The sequence below is a fragment of the Ornithodoros turicata genome, chromosome 9 (assembly GCF_037126465.1).
Source record: "Ornithodoros turicata isolate Travis chromosome 9, ASM3712646v1, whole genome shotgun sequence".
In the NCBI taxonomy this organism is placed as follows: Eukaryota; Metazoa; Arthropoda; class Arachnida; order Ixodida; family Argasidae; genus Ornithodoros; species Ornithodoros turicata.
This window is the reverse complement of record NC_088209.1, coordinates 16,021,498-16,041,625: the sequence shown is the minus strand read 5'-3', so window position 1 is coordinate 16,041,625 and position 20,128 is coordinate 16,021,498. Positions and strand designations below refer to the sequence as shown.

Sequence of the window (20,128 nt, the reverse complement as noted above, 5' to 3'; positions counted from 1 at the left end):
TACTGAAAGAATACCATGAAGATGGTTGGTTCACAAACGAAGAACAAGAACTGAACGGTTCGGGGCGGGGAGGCTAATGAATCGACGAAAGAGAAAAGACAGGGAAAACGACACACTCACACAACAAGAAAGGAACCGTGGTAAAGCTTATCAACGAGTGTACGGCTCGCGTCAAAGTTAACTTGAACATCTCCAGCCTGCGAAGCTGGAAGAGAGCCACCCTGGCAGCGCCTAGCATAAAACAATGCCTTAAGCAGGATCACGCCCCTAACTGTAAATAGATGGCCAAAACACCCTCCGCCGTTATTTCTACTAAATACCACCAGGCGGGTCCGCAGGCCGGAATGGCGTTCAAGTTAATTCTGATGCGAGCTGTACGAGGAAAAGCCCCGTTAGTGCCACTTTCTTCCACTGCTATCTAGCAGTGTCAGTGGCACGAAGTACATACGCACTTGCAAACACGTCATTCCATAACACACATTGCAAACATCAAACCTTATTGTCAGCCTGAATGTCCCGTAACTTTTTAGGCAGTGCTATGGTACGATTCGAAATAGCAGAAATAGCAGTAGTCACTTGCTATTCCAAAGCAAGTGCGTCGTGCCAACACCAACTAGAGACACAGCCTGATCGCTTGAGCGATGTGACGTCACCATTAAGAGTCCTCCAATCACGACCGTGCTTTCAGCGCCGTAGCTATGGACACGAGTCGGCCACAGGGCAGCCACTGGAAGCAACAGCAAGCCTGTGTTTCAAAATCGACTTCGGTAATTGGCTGGCATCTTGGCTGGCTGCTGCGATTGGCTGGCTTTATATATCTACGTGAGAAGGAGTGAGAGGAGGCATTCGGCATGCTTTCTGCATCAAGGTGGTGTTACCGTGGCTATGGAGACGAGCCTCCTCCGGCCGCATGAAAAGCCACTTGTAGCCACAGAAAGGCTGCGTTTGAAATCGTCTGCGGCGATTTTCTGAAGCAGACGACATCGCGACGAGGCGTAGAAGTGAGCAGATCTCCTGTATCTAGGTGGCGTTGCTTATGCTCCTGAACTTACAAAGCAGTGCCGAACTTTGTCCAATGTGTATTTAAAGTGAACAAACTGAACTTACATCTGCGTATACACGTAACACCGGCGCAGAAAGCACCAAAATAGACCTAAAGAGCGAGTCTCAGGTCACTGATCCTTGACACAGTCACAAGAACATTGCCAGGCTCCAGACTATACACTTCCTGTTTTCCTCGGTGGGTCACTTTTTGCACGCATATATGAGTTGCGTGGATCTGAACGGATATTACAACCTGGGAAGGGAAACTTGACCCCCACCGACCGCTTACTTCCAGGTACAGCGCACCTGAACCTTCGAAAGGCGTCCATACAGTTCCGCAACGCTAAGAATATCATTGGATCAGGTACAGGAAAGTACAGGTTCGTAATCAAGTCGGTGACGCTGGCAGGAAAGTTGTAACGTTCGTAACAGTTGTAACAAATTAAAGGGGCTGTGAAACATCGTCCACGGTTACGCTGAATACGTGTAAAAGACGTTAACGTTAAACAGCATTTCATGTTATATTGCGAAGCGGGTATACGTGAAGTGAAGGTGTTTTGGTATAGGAAGAGGCGCGTTTGTCGATCGAAGCCGTCGGATCTTGCAGGTGATGACTGCGAAAAACAATTACTGCTTAAGTATAGTAAGTAGGGATGGGTCAACCGAATCCTCGAATCCTTGGCATGGATTCGAGATTAGAGAATCAGAATCCAAGTGCCCAAAACGGCGAATCGGATCCTTCGGATCCACCAACCACGTATGTTTGTTGCTTTGGCGCTTCCGGAGTCCACCGAAAGTCTCATTGGCCTATAAAAACTCCACCATCGACAGTAATGTCAGAAGACCCTTCAGCACATCGTGTGTCATAGCTGATAAAACACTCAGTAGGCTACACCCTGAGGTGAGAATGCATAAAAGAATGAAAAAGCTACATCAATTTAAAACTTTCACACGTGTTTTCTAGTTTCTTTGTTTACATTGCTCTGCACTCTTAAAAATGAACTTCACCGCATAGCACGCTCCTAGCCAACCATAATCTCGAATGATGTCGTTATCTGCTCTGATTTGTTGAAAGCGGGGGGCGTACGTCTTTTTTGTGACGCTTACGCTGTTCATAATTGTCACAAAAAAGGCGTAGGCCCCCGTTTTCAACAAATCAGGGCAGGTAACAATATCACTCGAGATGTTGGTTGGCTAGCGTGCTATGCGGTGAAGTTCATTTTTAAGCGTGTGGACTGAAGGAGTTCATGCAGGAGCTCTTACATTACAAGTTTAAAAGTAGCATGGTTTTACTTTTGATTGTTTCTCAGTATTATGGAAAAAATTCGGACTCGAGAGTTAATGTATTTCCTGCGGTCAATGAACAACGTGTTAAATAATTTACATTTTAAGAAGTATCTGAGTATGTTTTCTCCTCAAAATGTTTAATTTCTTTTTCGTTTAACTACACTCTTAAAAATGAACTTCACCGCATAGCACGCTCCTACACTGTTAAAACAGAACTTCACCACATAGCACGCTCCTAGCCAACCATCATTCCGAATGATATCGTCTGTGTATTGGTTTGTTGAAAATGGGAGGAGGCGCCTATCTGGGACAGGTTATGGGACACAGAATGATATTATTCGGAATGATGGTTGGCTAGGAGCGTGCTATGTGGTGAAGTTCTGTTTTAACAGTGTAGCCAACCATCATCTCGAATGATACCGTTATCTGCCCTGATTTGTTGAAAACGGTAGGCGTACGCCTTTTCTGTGGCAATTATGAACAGCATAAGTGCCACAAAAAAGGCGTACGCCTCAATTTTCAACAAATCAGGGCAGATAACGATATCATTCGAGATTATGGTTGGTTAGGAGCGTGCTATGCGGTGAAGTTCATTTTTAAGAGTATAAGGTATCAAATTCTGCTTCGGAGCACTTTTCAGTGGAAGGGTTTTTTTTTTGGGGGGGGGGCGTTTTTTTCTAACTATTTTTTTAAAGAAAAGATCCGAAAGTTTCGTAAGATTCATGGATCCCCAGAACCTTGCTTGGATTCGGATTCGGATTCGGAAAATTCTCGATCCGTCCCATCTCTAAAAGCATGCGATGTAATTCCGTTTGGACAGCACGAGTACTAAAACGATGCTTTTGAGCTTTGTATTTACTGTATCCCAACAAGAGTCCAGTTACGAAAGCGTAACAAACGAACAAACAACGACGACCAGTTAGCACGCTGTATTCACGACCTAGCCGCAACGTAACTCATTTATTATTATTGGCTGGACATGTCCTGGATACGTCATGTGACAAAAGGAAACTATTTTGTTCCAGTGGCCAAGAAAGGGTTGCACTGAGCCTAGACCTCATGGTGGCGAAGTCGTTCAACGCGCACACAATAGAGACTTCTATCTAGGACGAAAATTACTACAGATGCGGGTCAAGTGCGAGAACGCACTCCTTCTTTAGCGCCTTCTGCATCAAGGCCAGTCTGGTAACGACAGTAACCGTGAATGGCGCCACAGAGAAAGAAAACAACAATAAATGACAGAAACAATTTGTAACGTGCGTCCTAGACTATTTGTTGTTACGAAATCCCGAAAAGATGCACATCCGCACACAGACATAACGACAAATAAGGGGAAAAAAATTAGCAGAAATAAAACAGAAGACAGAAAGAAGAAGAAGTAAAAAAGAAGAATCTCGTGCATAGCAGACGACACAGTTTTCGAGACGTACGGCCTTTCACGGACGGTCCCCGTGGAGATTCTCTCTCACGCGCCGAGTGGGAAACCGGCCAATGGGAGAATTTGTGTCGAACATAACGTTCCTACAAAAGGAAAATGTTCACTAGGTGAGTGCGGGATAGTTTCACTTTAGTTCGGTGCATCAACATGAGGTCCTACATGTTGATTTTAGTGGCTGCAGCTGTCGTCTGCATTGGTAAGCAGAGCTTTCGCACGATGTATGCCTCACGTACACCGGAATGAATGCGTTTTTTTTTTTGCTTTTTCGCCTATATTCCTGTTCAATTTGCAGGAGTGGGAGTGCATTTATTATAATTCGTCCAAAATTTAAAAATACTTATTGCATTTTTGATGTCATTGGATTGCATACCCACATGCATCTGGCTGAAGTTATTCGGAGGAAAATAAAATAGGTGACGCAGTATTTTGCATGTTAGTGAGCGGTTATTTCCGAAATACGTTGTCGGTGAAGGAAGAATGAAGTACCCACACTTCGATTATTGGATTCTTGATCTTCATATTGATATTAATCGTTATATTAAACGCTTTGATTTAACGAGGGCTTGTGCCCCGAGGAAATTTGTTGTCGCATCTATTAATTACTTGGCTAGTTATTTGAGTTCTGGGTCCCATTTGCTTGATCCGCAAAGGCCACAACCTGATTTTGTACTATTCAAATGTATGTAGCATTAATACAGCACTCATATTTACCATAGAAAATGGCCCAAATTTTCTTACGTACGAAGGCTGATGTTGCGACGAAGGCTATGATTGTTTTTTCAATTCTTTAAAATTTAATTTTTCTGTTTCTTCTTTCGAAATATAGAAATAATTTCTGTTCATGCACTGACCCAGTGCCGAGAACTGTAATGACCGGTAGTTCTTTCTTTTTTCTTTTTCTTCTGCCAACGTATAGTTACGAACGTACCCAGATCAGACCCAGAATCACAGATCATGTGACATGCCCAGAGATATTTTCACGCGTAAATATTTCTGCGTTGAGGGTCAAATGTTGGAGCATTTTCTTTATTGAGAGCAATGACGGCAATTACTGTTCCGTAGAATCGGTCAAGACCAACGGGTACCAAGGCCCTCATTGACTTAATGCTAATTACGCCGGCCTCTACGCACGGTACTCACCTGCCGGTTCGCCATTCGCTTTGGGTACAGGGTACCTCGCGGCGGAATCGCGCAGCAGAAGCATTTTGAAGCACGTCACTGGAACGGCGACATTTAACGAATTTATCCAGCAGGCTGTCTGTGTTCGTAGGAATTCATAAATTTCTTATTCATAAATCGTCTTAATGTGGTTGAGTTCTCAAAAAAGAAAGGAAAAAGAAGCTGGCTAAAAAAACCTTTACAACAAGAAGTGCTAACAATGCTTTCGACTTCGTGCAGAGAAGGTTTGCAGAGATAATTTCCAAAATCACTTTGTGAATTTCAGTGGGGGATGAATAACAGGCTTGTGACTAAAGTTATCAATGGGGACAGTTTAAATTTCGTGGAGATAGTTCGGGCCCTAGATAACCCTGAGGAAGATAAGTAAAAGATTACTCTTTTAAGTGCCCTGCTGTTTTTCTTTTCCTTTTTCGCAAGTGGACACACTAAGGTACTTTCCATTTTTACTAAAACTAAGAATAGCGGTTCATTTAATCTAATCGGGCACGAATTATTAGTTATTCAGGTGTCTTATACCCTTTTCAAAAAGAGAGCCCCGGCGTTCCCTTAGCTGTACACTGCATTATTTCGTAACATGTTACATTAGGATGACAAGTGTCGAAAATCACCACCGGCGACGCCTGCATGAAAAGGAGGACTCCTTCAGACCAGATGGCGCGACTTGAAAGCAAAACGTTTACATTGGGTGTCCACTCAAGACTTTCACTGTCGGCCCCATTCGGCTCAGCAACGCTCATTGGTATTCAACGCGCGGCTGGGCAGTCCGTGTGGGCACCTGGGAGCGGTTCAAATTGCCACTTTCTAGAGTTACACGCCATGATGCCATCAGTTTTTTCGTTGACAACCCGCGTAGGACGCACGCAGAAACGCCCCGCAAGCGCTCCACTTTGACCCGCACCATTAACGACGAGGCGAAACCGAAACAACAGAGCGCGATAGCAGACGACAGCCGGGGTGCTTCTTTCGCGAGCAGACGACGCTCTCTTTTTGGAATGCAGACGATGGGAGAACCTGTTTGGCACGCGAAAATGGTCTTGATGTATATTTCGCTGCAGTCCAACCTTTCTTGTTCGCTTTTCTTTAAATTTCTCTGTGTAAGCGAGAGAGTTGAACGTCCCGAGGTTGTTCTTGACCCGCTTTTATTCCGGCGCCTTCCATAGGTCAGGATTTCACTTTGCTCCACTTCTGCTCTGTGGCGTAAGCAATCCATACAAGTTCCTAGAACTAGAACGTCGAACTTGCTGGATTACGACTGAAGCGGATGTTTAGGGATTCTTTCCCCCTTCGATATCAGCCAGCTTTCCATCCTACAAGCTAATCGCGCGGACCAATCACTGCCCCGTAAGCCAAAATAGGTCGGACCTACACCTATTTCTTGTACTCACTTACCGAGAGACAAAAATTGTTCGTGCATCAAAATAGAAAGTTATCCTTAGCACGAACGGCAGCGTACGAATGTAATTACCTTCAGACTTCCGTCTTTCACGCCGGTGGTTAAAGCTATTAAAGTCACACACTCTAGGAAAACATAGTATTACCGCACGAGGCTGCATCCGAGTCAAACTAAGCTATTCGTGTACGAAGACACAACGTATTGCGCGTTTTATGACTACGGTCACGGTCACACTTCGAACAGAAGAACGTTATGTACGACAAACATCTATTAGCCACAATGCAACGATCCTGAACTGTGGAAACAGTTTCGAATAGCAACCAATGAAGGTCTTTTACGCGCAGCTTTCGTCAGCACGAGTGATTATTGTAAACGTTCGAGTGACGCCATCGACTGACGCGCATTCTATTACCTTATTTATTTATGTATCGATGTTATTCTGATATAACAAGGTAGCTTTAATGTTCCACCGATGTGCAAAAAGGAAAAAGGTAGCACCACCGGTATCATCTTCATTGTTGTTATAAACATATTATCGTGCTGTCTAATTTGAGCGTGCGTATAATTAATTGAGACGACGCGAAATTCTTTGCGTTGTCGATAACAACAGGTGCGCTTCGCTATTCAAATTTTTCACCAAAACTGCTTAGGTCGAAATTTCGAGCAATCTATACCCGTGTTGTACCTATAAGGACGGCAAGAAATGTAGTGCACGGACCCTGGCAGAGTTCCTCCGCCATACTGCAGCGCCATCAGGTGCCACCTATATGGCTCCCATAGTTTCGGCGTCGGTGCACTACACTCTTAAAAATGAACTTCACCGCATAGCACTCCTAGCCAACCATCATCTCGAATGATATTGTTATCAGCCCTGATTTATTGAAAACGGGGGGCGTACGCCTTTTTTGTGACAATTATGAACAGCATAAGTGTCACAAAAAAGGCGTACGCCCTCTATTTTCAACAAATCGGGGCAGATAACGATATCATTCGAGATTATGATTGGCTAGGAGTGTGCTATGCGGTGAAGATCATTTTTAAGAGTGTACTTGTTGCGATATGGAGTGACACTGCTAGGTATTGCAGCCAATAGGAGCGAATGTAGGGCGGGGCTAAAACTTGCCGCTCTTGGATTTAACACGACTATAGAGATATAGACCACCCGTCGACCACTATCCAACTCGTCGATTTCCCTGCCGCGACGAGAGGTGACCGGGTTACAATCCCGGCACCGGCTGTTCTCCGTGGGTGTCTTCCCTGGGATTTCTTCGAACGGGGGCTTTGAGGCAAATGTCGGCATAGTTCCTTGTGGAGTTGCTCCTCAATGCATGACAACATCCTAAGCAATATACCGACAGGTACACTAGAATAGAATAGAAGTAGAAAGAAAAAAAGCGGATCGCTCGTCAGTACGGAGATTCAGAATGTAGTCTACGAAAACGATTGGATAAGTGAAGTTATCAAATCGAAGCTCAGCAACGCGATGTCACCCACTTCAAAGAAACAGGGCGATTGTCTTATCAGGTTTTCGGACCTGTTATCGTGAACACCTACTATATGTAACTAAAAGTCTCTAGTAACATGCCACCAATCAACCAACGATCGGTTTCTGAAAACGTACGTACGCTATTCAGAAATGTACGGGCACGCTGAAGTAATTAGTGCGACCCCTTTGCTGCACAATGTTTGCATCCTTCCTGACCGGAAGAAGCTAAATATATAGCACAAAGTATCTGGACGTTCGGCAACACCCGAGTGACGAAAAATCTCCCGCAGCATGTCGTGCATACAGAGTCGGTTTCGCTTCCGAGTTCGCGCTTTTGTTTTTCTTTGGCTTTCGTTCCTGCGTATGCTTGGCTAACCCAAAATGGAAAATGGCACATGAGCGTTAATTTTACCCTCCGACGTTGCGTCTCCCTTTTAGAAAACCAGGAAGAACGGGGTCACTCACCTCTCTGCCGCTTACAAAATTTTGCAGACGGCTATCTCACGAGGAAAACTGGCAGAGATGTTACCTCACGCTGAAGGCAGTCCGGTGCGTTATGGTGGGAGAGATGTTTATCATCGTAAACACGTAAGATGGAAATTAGGTATCGATCTCGTCTGCTGCAGACGGATAAGTTATGTTGACGGCGTAGTTTAACAGCTTGTCGCTTGTAAACTCAACACAGCGAGTTATACATGTGACAGGGGACGCTAAAAATATTTTTAAATTTCCAATAAAATTGCGGGAAAACAGCTCGGGGCGACGACTGCCGGGAAAAAAATCCCCAATTTGTCAAGCAACAGTGATCTTTGTTCCTGACTAGCTCGCTGCACATGACGACTACGTAGCCGACACGTAGCAGACTTCTTTCGTTTTAGACACAGTGTTATGCGCATGCAATGTAGTTTTACCGCCATACGTGACGAGCAAAGCGCAGTTCGTGGCTACTTCGACGCAGTGTTGCCCGTAATTTTCAATTTTAATTTTCTAAAAGTCTAGGGGCCCAACTGGGGCGACAATAGTAAGATAAGAGTACTGACGGCTCACTCTATCCAATAGACGAATTTTCTGAGATTACAGCTCTACTGCTCTAAGGTATACTTTTAAATGTCACAAAAAGGCGTACTCCTCGCGCTTTACACAAATCAGTACTGATGGCGGTATGATTCTGTGCAATGGTTTAGACACATTCCCCCAAAGCGTTATTGGTAACGTTGCCCACCTCTGTGAGGCCGACAACGGCGAGATTTTTCAGCAGTACCAGTATACCAGTACCAGTTTGTTTTAAGAGTGTACCATTACTATCACCGTGCACCTTCTGTTCTTACAACGCAGACATACTGAGTGCACTGGGCACTCACGTAATCGGAATTGAAAAGCCTGTTCCAGACTCTGTCTTGCGTCGTCTTCCGTAAGATCTGTCTTGCGTTGGATGCGTAAGCGCTACGACCGCGACCGTGACACGAGGACCTTGCGCATACTCCGTGAGGCATAGGTGGTAGTTATAGACACGGACATGATCACCCCTTCGGGTGTTGATACATGTACCTACTCAATTATGGGGATGTCGTTATGTCTTAACCGGTTTTTGGTATGCGCAGCTTCGCATGTTGCAATACTAGTCACTCGATTCTCTACAACCTGTTTATCACATGAAGTGGCCTTCAAAGCATCAAAGCCAGAACTGCCATAGTAATAAAAGCATGGAATGTCACGTTCATTTGACATTAGACAGCATTTAGATGTACGTGACATGCCTGCCTGCAACGGATATGCTGTGCCATATATCATAAGGGTTCGATGCCATAGGGTACCATAGGTTGCCATGTGCCATGCAAAAGAAAACAGTTGGATGAGTTAAGCCCATTTACACGCGAAGACAAGGTAATAATAATAATAATTTGGGGTTTATGTCGCGAGACAACTGGAAGACAAGGTGAGTATGTCAATCACCGGTTGTAGCGCTTGCGCATCCGGGGCAAGAGAGTTGCAGTAAAACTGGGACTAGAACAGGCTTTTCAATTCCGAATACGTGCGTGCCCAATGCGCTCGGTATGTCCGCACTGTAAGAACGGAAGATGGTAGTAGTCGGGGTAGTAGCAGGGATTGGAACCCACCGGAAATCGAAGGGTATAAGTGCGTACCGTACTAGTGGTACCTCTTCTTCGATTGCTACTATTCAATGGGCGCTGTGAAACTTGTGTTGTGTTCGGCCTTGCACTTTTCATTGCCTCATCCATTACGAGGTTACGTGGGCTTAGAGTTCGTCCAGTATGAGTGTATCTCTCGAAAAAGTCCGAGCGACAGAAGAGCCCAGCGCTGGCATTGGGGATAGCGCCAAGCTCCACCAGACGATGAGCTGCCACGGAAGGCACCCTTTTACCATCACTTCTACTTTTTCGTCCAGGAAATCGCAGTGACACGCACGGGTTACGAGTTAAATCGGAATCGAGGTCGTGTATCATACCTGATATGCAAATTGGCTGCATTCCGATGCGAATAGCCGCAACCGAGTGATGCCGGCGCGATAAATTTCATTAAACCAGTTTTAGTCCTTGGAGTGGTTGCGATCCAATGCGGCTGCAGGTAAACAAGAATGAGCGATCGGAAAAGAAAGACTTCCGCGAAGAGCAGCAATCGTGACTAGGGTTTGCTAAGAGCAGTCAGGCGGCGAATGAGATCACTTTTTCCTCCCTGGTATAGTGACAGAAGTACCGTTAGTAACCGCTGCGGACTGAGGCGAAGGACGCTAAACGTAGGTACACGATGAGTCAGCGCAATATTACATGCTAGCACGTTTTTATTTGCCGTTAGCAGACTTGGTGTTAAGTCTAGATACGGAAGAGCGTCCTTTACTTATATGGACACTTCGCGGATCTATCACTCACCTTGCCTGTGGTTATCTTTCCGCAGAACATGCCACACAAAACAACTCGCGTGGCCCTACCGATGCAATTTCGGTGCAACTTTTCCCAGAAGAAATGAAGTTTGTTTTAAGGTTTTCATAACGGCCCGTTACTGGCACGGTCGGCGTGGGGACTGCGGGAGAGGCTGCCGGAATGCAAGTTCCCTGTGGGCGCGGCATTGGTTTATGGCATCTTCGTACAATCTGAATCGCTCTCAATGAGCAATAGATATTTATATGGACGGCACTGCACGGCTGTGGTTAACTCTACAACTAAATTAACGCGAGCAAAGTATTCGTAATGCGAATCAAGGCAAAAGGGCTGCTTGCGTCGCATGTACTTGTCTATACAGCGCGATTCCAGCTACACAGATTTCTCGCAACGCTCGAAGGGCATCGAGAACTGTCAACCGCTCTTGTATTGATGCGCACTGTTCTACGTATTCACCCAAAACAAACTGCCGTGCAGAGAGAGAGAGAGAGATTATGGTTTTAATGGCGCAAAGGCAACAAAGGCCATAGAGCGCCAAAACTACGGATAGTTTAACGCAAAGTGTGTACACAGCAGGCAGTGCATTGACGAATTAAACTTTCCGTAATCATTTGTCGTCATTCATGTTCCAAGCAAATTTTAACTCAGCCTTCACAGGTCGGGTGTTATTCGCAAACTACGAAGTTCCTAGTGTGCACAGCATGAACAAGTTTGAGTAAGCAACGCCGGAAATACAATTATGAAATCAGTTAGCAAGGGCTAGCGAACATTTTAAAAATCCGTATCACACAGTAGTGGTAGCAAGTCCCTCTGAGCGCTTTCAGTGCAACTTTGCCCTGTTATGTCAGTCAGTTGGCGAACTGTTTTCCAGCGAGCTAATTATTTCCGTTGTCAACCCACACCCAACTTAGTGCACATGTTGTGCCTAAAAGGTTGCAAATTGTACCATATTAGAAGGCCATCGCGCTGTTTATGGACAAGCTAATAATGCTACATTGCAAAGTTCTACCTGCTACCTCACTCTCTGCCACGAATGATAAGGGTTACCGCTTCTGACTCGGTGAGCGAGGGGGGCGTACGCCTTTGTGTAGCAGTTTCAATATACACTCTTAAAAATGAACTTCACCACATAGCACGCTCTTAACCAACCATCATCTCGGATGATATCGTTATCTGCCCTGATTTGTTGAAAACAGGAGGCGTACGCCTTTTCTGTGACAATTATGACCAGCATAAGCGTCACAAAAAAGGCGTACTCCTCCCATTTTCAACAAATCAGGTCAGATAACGATATTTTCTTTATTCTTTTTCTTTATTTATACTGCAAGCTCTGCAAGCCGAGGTATATCATTCGAGATGATGGTTGGTTAAGAAGGGAGTGCTATGCGGTGAAGTTCATTTTTAAGAGTGTATGATAATTGCTTTTACCACCCTTTTACACCCTTTATCAGACGCTTTATGTTGACCTATAAGCGGTAACTATAGAAGTTACCACCTTTTCACACCCTTTTTTTTCTTAGAGTGTACAAAACTAACATGAGTACTCCCATGATGCAGCATCTGCTCAAAAGTCGAATTCAGCGAGGGACAGCGGATGCCGCAAAGACAACGGCCTCTTCGAGCACGAGCAATACTGTGATTATTACTACGAGTGCGAAAATGGCGTAGCAACGCTGCAGCTGTGCCCCAACGGCCTGGCTTTCGCCGGAAAGAACCGTGGCCTTCGAGGAAACTGTGACTACCCGCATCGAGTCGAATGCCCGGACGACGAAGGGCGGGTCATGGGACGTAAGTGTATCCCCACTATCCCGGGAATGAAAACCACGAATATGTATCACGCTACAAGTGTATCACGTTTGGTCGTTTCAGAGTCTCCGATCAGCACGGAGAACTGCCACTGGCAGTACGGAGTGTTCGCGCACCAGACCAGTTGTACCCGTTACTGGCAGTGCTGGAACGGAACCTCCACTATCCAGCAGTGCCCATTCTCACTCCTCTATAATGACGTCATGCACGCGTGCGACTGGCCCGATAACGTCCCAGACTGTCAGAAGCATCGTAAGTTCGCACTCTTTGCATTCCTTTTACATTCTTGGTGTTCAGTTCACCTGAAGCAGCTGAAGACAGATGCGGCATTTATGACATATTTATTTTGTTTCCTAACATTAAATTAGCAAATGTGTCTGCCTTTGTCGACATCTATTGCAGAAAAAGTGTCAAGAAGAATTGCTGCGATCTCAACAGAAAGCCGGGCGTAGACTTCATTGTGTTCATTAGTCCTTTGATATAAAGTTGGAAGAATGTTCGGAAGAATGTTCGGAAGAATGTTCTACGCTGTATCCTATTAAATCCTATCATTTCCTACACTACGGATCGTACTGCTATACTATGCTATCATATATGATATGTGACATGCTATATATCTATGCTATAGCTAAACTCAGTCTCGCACACCCTTTTCTATCAACAGCCATTTGCAAGGACAACCCTAATGGCCACCTTCCAATTGAAAAGAGCTGCGTCCGGTACTGGCTCTGCGTAGGGGGTTACCCAAGGCTCCAGCGTTGTCCTGCCGGTCTTGCTTTCAACCCAACATCGTCGCGCTGTGAGCTGGCCGACAACGTTCCAGGATGGTGAGCGACAAGCGGAAATTCAGCGCAAGTTCACGTCGAACTGACACTCCCTTTATTCCCTTCAAGCGAGCCACCACCGACTACTCAGCCCCCGGAGGACCAGGCTGAGGAGCCCCAGCAACAGAGGCCTCAACAACAGAGACCGCGCCAGTCTCAGGCTGCTCGTCCCGTCCCTGTCCAGGCCGTACAGCAGAGACCAGCACAACAGCGTTTCGTTCCCCAAGCTGCCGCGCAAGCTGCACCGGTTGTACCCGTGGCTAGCCAAGAGGACAACTCCGCCGACTACGCCGACAATTCCCAAGAGTCTCCGTTGCCCCAAGCCAGACCTCAGGCGATCAGGAGGTCCCAATTCCGACAAGCCGGAAAATAGGAGAGGGGGAACGCTTAAGTCGCACGTTATAAATGTTCTCCGTTGAAAATATGCCAATCACAGATGCTGCGGATTTTCAACGTTGAACCCCAGACATCCCGCGGTTTCTGAAGGAAATCCCCAGTGACGCGTGTAATTATTTAGTAGCGGAAGACATAAAATTAAGGAGGGTGCTTACGGGTCTTAAGCTGGTAAGCCATCAAGATGCAAATGTCTCCCTCGTACTCAAAAGTATCCCAGTCTTGCACGTGCAAATGGTATGAGTCACGTTGAAGTCACTGCGCTCATTGTTGAGCATTCCATGTTCAGACCCATTCGAAGGCTTGGGTAGCTACACATTCCATTCCATTTTTTGTGTGTATGTTTTTTACTGCATCCCATAATAAAATATGCATCAACAGTCCACGTCACTCGACACACAACCTTCTTTTGCAATGTGTACTATCTCGACAGCCTCGCATCTCGCGTACTTCGAGCACCATCGTCGCATCACAGGCGGAAGCCCTAAAGGTACGGTCGGATCCATTCCAGTAGATTTCGAAACTATGGTGTAATTTAATAGACCTATCCCCGAGGAACGACATCATGACGTTGGTAGACAGACTGAAACCAAAACAAATCGGAGGACTGGGTTCCACGAATGGGCACTTGTTCGCTGCCTCCTATTGAAAGAAAAGTAGGATCGAAGGTCGCTTACTTTTCAGGGACCATCATAATCCCATCAAGACCGTGGCTTTCGGGCTCGACCTTGTTCTCCCCCAGCTTCGAGCGTAGTTCAACTCTACCAAAGTGGTGGCGCTGTCGAACACTATGACGTCATTTGCTTACAGGGAGAGGTCTGTTCCTCGTTGGCCACAGTATCGAAAACGCCACGCGGAATAGTGGCGCGGTTTGACTGCTATTCGATGGAACACATGGCAAGAGTAGACGACGGATGTTGAGAGTACGCCGGAATTCCCTTTCGGGTAAAAGACGAAAATGTCACTCCCCACACAACCAATCAAAGCACGGCCTTCCTGGAGGAAAAGGATGCAGTGACTATACAGATAATAAGGATATATGACTCTAGAGAACACATGTTAGAAGAGGAAACCCGTGATCGTGGCAGCACGACCTCAACGAGCCTACCCCCCGAAGCTGCTTTCTAGACGGGGGGGTCAGACGAACAAGATGTCGTACAAGTATCGAATTACTTAATTTTAGTTATAATTTATTTAACTATTTCTAGTTTCGTCGCCAGGTGCCTGCTTGAGTTTCGCCGGATGGATTGGGCTATTTGACAGTTCTTCTGTCGCATAACGCATTCTCGATTACAACTGATTCTCATAAAGCTGGAGTTCACGTAGGCAAGGCAACCGTTCGACCGACATAGAAAACACGCAAAGCAGACACATTGCTAAGTGATACCCTATTTTGATGCACGGTCATTCTCACACCTTGCAGACATACGCTTTTAACTTGGGTTTTAGTTATTGTGGATTTTGAAATTTCTGATTTTGAACGCTGGGATATCGTGGCGTAGTCGTCGCGCATGCTTTCACCACGCACGGCCCCTCGCGGATTCCCCAGGACAAGGCATACGGAACCCCGGTTGAGAACCACTGTTCCAGAGAACGGACTTGGCGCGCCGGCAATGGGGTCCTCCTGTTCCCCCTTGTGACCTTCAGGGCGCAGCCGTCGATTGGTCGTGGAGAGTGTCAGCTCAGTGGACGAATCTCTGTCCCCTAACTGTTCGCTGCGAGATCGACCTATAGGGGGCGATACTGTCGCCTTTCTAGTGTGGGTAACACGTGGGCCGATGTTTGGAGTTGATGGTTCTTTCCCGTAATTCTTGCGTATATTCACCGGAAGATCACTTGCGCCGCGATGGTACGATACTGTTCGGTTCCCCAATGCTCCACCTATCGGACTGAATGCGGAATAAACGTGTAAAAGCAGGCGACACGTCCACACTACGGTAGTTCTCCGTTCTCCGCAGCGCGCCGACACCGTTCGATCTCGGAGCGAATCTACTTTTTTAGGATCTTGAGTAGGAGATAAGATTAGACTCAAGTCAGAGATAATTCAGGCAAGTGTTGATAAGCGATGACTGTATAGGGGCGCGTGATTTCTCCATTTTTGCATGGTTTGCTGGAGAAATAAGGCGGTCGGAATTGCCCGCAGTCCGGCTATGGTGTCTAGATGAATATCGTCTGGTGTGAGGAGCGCCCACAGCCTCCTACCCGACGGAGCGGGACTCTTGCGGAAGACGGCCACCAGGCGCGCTGCTCCACGGATGTATGCTAGTTTCTGTGCGCTCTGGCTAGTCCCCGGGCGAAGTTCTTGCATGAAAGAACTGATGTTCTGAGGCTGGAACAACATAGAAGGGACATCGTGGAGTTCTTTCGTCCGTGGCATATCAGAGGGTGGGATAGCGGCGCTGTCGCGTCTTTGAAGTGCTTTATTTTACTTTATCGTCGGTTGTGCACTGTTTCTGTGGAATGGTGAACCTTTAGCAGACGTCTGACGCCCCTGTGAAGAAAAAGCAGCGTGCAAAAAGGAATAGAGCACAGACCATCTGTCGTCGTACATGAACGAATTCAACAGGGGGGCCTACGCTACTGTTCAGAAACACTCTTCAAGCTTCTCTCCAAACTTGACGATACCTTCACAATGTTGTTCTCATATCATAAAGGGCATGCAGACAGCCTACTAGAAGTCATGGCATGTGATAGGGCAGTGATGGGCAGTACTTGATGTATACCAAGTACTCAAGTAGTACTTTGTACATTTCTGTGTACTTTACTTTAAGTACATTTTAAACCGTGTACATTGTACCGTGCTTAAAGTACTTTTTTTTCAAGTACTTTCCCATCAAGTACTTAAGTACACAAACTTGGGCTCCAGACAAAAAGTCACAAAAGGGTATCAAAAATGCTCATCAAATGCCCATCAATGCCTTTAGTGGGATGCAGTACTAAGAGTCAGTACTAAGAGTCCCAGTCTGACATTTTACCAAAAATGATTTTTGTGCTGTTAAAAGCATATTTGTTGAAGCAAATTTATTGTTGAGAGGCTTGGAACGTTGAAGAAGTATCAAGTATGACTATGTAAAACGAATGGAATGCACAGACATCCACACACTATGACACTGCAACCGGCAGCACAATGACTTGGTCAATTGTCGTTTCAGGTCTTCCAATGCAGGGTTCTATGCTTTTTTATATTGTTTCCTTCATTGGCAATTAATAATCATTTTATATCACAATGTGTGATCGAATTACATGATGAACACTCTGAAAGACACACATATGCTTTCATTTTTGACATTTTACGTTTTGTTTTAATTGGTCACATGGATTACATTGCTGCAGATCACAGTCGTATAAAAATGATGGCTTACGTTGTGCTTCATCCTTTTTCACTTTCTTCATATTATTTTTTTAAACATGTTGTACGTATTTCAAAAAGCAGCATGGAATGCCCAGAAATATATAATCTCCGTTGGCCTGTACTTTTCCCCCCTTGAAATTTCCCAGCCTGTTGCAGCAGAGGATTAGTACCGGAACACCACACTAGGCACAAACACAGCCCAGATGACCCATTACCTCTTTACATGTAGCTGCAAATTATGTCATCTGATTGAGTTCATATTCACGGGTTAGCACTTAACCTAGGACTTTATGGCTTTAGAGCATTTGTCAAAAATGCACGCTAAAGTTTTGCCAAACAAACAAGACACATATACTAAATAGTGAAATGCAAAGTGATACAAATTAAATTCGCAATGTACTTGATGAATACTTGAAGTACTTTGCCTAGTATTTTGTACTTTACTTGAACTACATTTGGGATTGGGTACTTGCACTGTACTTGATGTACTAATGACGCCAGGTACTTGGTACTTTACTTTAAGTATAATTTTGAGGTACTTTTCCCATCACTGCCTAGGCGAACCTTTAAGAATGTTGGCTGTCAAACCCATAGCGAATATCTCACAATGAACATTGTAAAATTCTAAGCTGTGATGAGAATGCACTTTCCCGTAAAGGGCATTAACCGTTCTTGCGCAGAGCGGAGCAAAATGCAGAACCCTTCAAAGGAGGCACGTCTCCAGTGAATACACTTATGTGAGCATTCAGACTCGTGTACAGATGTTCTTTGTTTTCATTGTGTGCATATGTATGTACACATATATCATGATGAGGGGACGAAACAGGTTGTTGCGACTGCTGTGTATAATAAATCTTTTGGCATTACCAGGTTGAAATTTTTAGATGATCGTGTATTTATTGACTGATAGGAAGCTTTATGCATCGAGGAACAAAACGAAAGATTAACCGGCCTCGTTGCTGTGACATTAAAAAATAAAATAGAATAAAAAGGTACTAAAAAAACAAAGAAAATACCTGATAAAAGAGATACAAAAGTTGAAAAGGATGGTTGCCATCAGCTTTGTCACGTCCAAGCTACGCATGGGACCTACAAAGCTGAGTACCTGTTCCTTTGCATGCTTGAATAAGCGATCTTCAATGTGTTTTAAGCTATGACGACGTTTTGTTTTCCATTTATATTTACACCTCACCGTTCCATTCCTCCGCAAAACGTCTTGGCCACACGGGCGAAAACGGCCCGTTCAGACGCGCTTCAGGAGCGTTCGGGAGAATCTTCGCATACATCCGTGTTGGCGCGCCACCTGACGGCGTCTTCCGCGAACGGGCCGCTACGGCTGCGGCGCCCCTCACACCAGACAATATTCATCTAGCCACCATAGTCCGGCACGTGCAACATGTAGCCACACAAATTGGCTGACTCGCCTTGCGCGTAAATGTACAGGTAAGTAAAGTAGATGTTAGAGGACGTATTATGCCCCAAATTAAGCTAAAAAAAAAAGAAGAGACGACGCTACATAAACGGCTATACCTGTGTTTCAGCTTCTTTCCGTCAGATTGCGATACGGTCAATTTACAAAACGATAAAATGTTACAAAGAGGATAAAAATGATATAATATCAGCAAAAATGGCCACACTAGTATTTTCAATGTCATTAAAGCAACGCACTGCATGCGCGCCAAAGGAGAAGACGGGTGGCAAAAAAGTGTATAAAGGGTACGATGAACTCTACAATGTCTAGATGGCGCATGAAAATCGACACTGGCTAACAATAAAGGAGCATCTATTTTACCATGCACGACATGGAACAAGAAAGTCATATATCTCGAATATAACGACATTGTTTCAGTGATGTCATCTTAAAGGGGCCGTAAACAGGTATAAAAGGTGCACATTTCTTTGTGTTATATTATTGGAACTTAGTCAGTGAAAACTCCTTGCAATTACTAACGCTTAAAAACAAAAGGCGCTTGCATACGGATGAAATATTTACTGCACTCTTCCGCCTTTTAGCTCCGCCCCGCGCTCTAACTTTACGTCATTTTGACGTAGCGCTTTCCCCACCAATTACGATTGAGTGTTCCACGTACGACTTTATTTCAAATGCGAAATTGGACTAGATGAACGTGAATCCTCTTCTATTCAAAATCTAAACAGTTACAGCCTCAAACTGAGAAAGAAATGCGTTTAATTTAGGCATCATACGCGCACTACGTTTTCTGGGCAGTAGCACGCAGCACACTACCTGCGCGTATGAATATCCGGGACTACAGTTCCGGAATCTTAGGTAGGTGTAGTAGGTGCGCGATGGAACATCTTCGTCATCTTCGCATGGTTCCGACACCTGGGCTGCCGTACACTGGTTTGATCCACGCGACATCGCGTCACCAGCTCGCGTGGTACAGTGGATAGCGTGCTGGCCATGTCACGTCGTGACTGGGAGGAACCCGGGTTCGAATCGCGTCATGTGATAGCAGCCCAGCTGTTGACGTTTGCGCCAGCCGGAGACGTTGAAGGTGTCATGACGTTGAATTTCGCAACCACGGAGCGCAAAACGTCGTTTCATACAAACAAACTGAGCGGTCCGACTCACAGCTGATAACGAAGTATGTTTATTGGCTGGTAATTTGAAACGTCATGAGCGCAGCTGGGCCGCCCGATTGGACGGCAAAACGCTACGTAGCCATGTGACGTATGCGTGGTGGAGAGAGGCTCGCTGGTTACTCATCTTTGAAAGCAGTTATATGTGTCAATGAGCTGGCACGAGCCGAACGAAATGTATATTTGGGTATTATGAGCTGCGTTCTTTCATGGGGTATCATTATTTCAGAAATGTTTGGTGGCCTGTTTACGGCCCCTTCGCAAGGAGGTGATATGGTATTCATAAAACCATTTTCTTTGTGAGTACCGTATCGTAAATATTTCGCACAAACTTCTTTTGCACATTTTCGAGGCGATCTGAAGCAACTTATAAGGCACCCTCTGGACTCGCGAGGTTCGCGCGGTGGACATACAAGAGCCAGTTTTAG

The 20,128-nt window shown here is 45.5% G+C and overlaps 1 protein-coding gene across 1 annotated transcript; it reads left to right on the top strand.

The window, feature by feature from the left end:
• The first annotated feature begins 3,857 nt into the window (after positions 1-3,857).
• On the top strand, positions 3,858-14,132 carry LOC135369521 (protein obstructor-E-like). The gene is made up of 5 exons (XM_064603100.1): positions 3,858-3,965; positions 12,282-12,512; positions 12,594-12,782; positions 13,195-13,357; positions 13,424-14,132. The coding sequence occupies exons 1-5, from the start codon at positions 3,917-3,919 to the stop codon at positions 13,725-13,727; spliced, it is 936 nt and encodes a 311-aa protein (XP_064459170.1). The 5' UTR covers positions 3,858-3,916; the 3' UTR covers positions 13,728-14,132.
• The last annotated feature ends 5,996 nt before the right edge of the window (positions 14,133-20,128 follow it).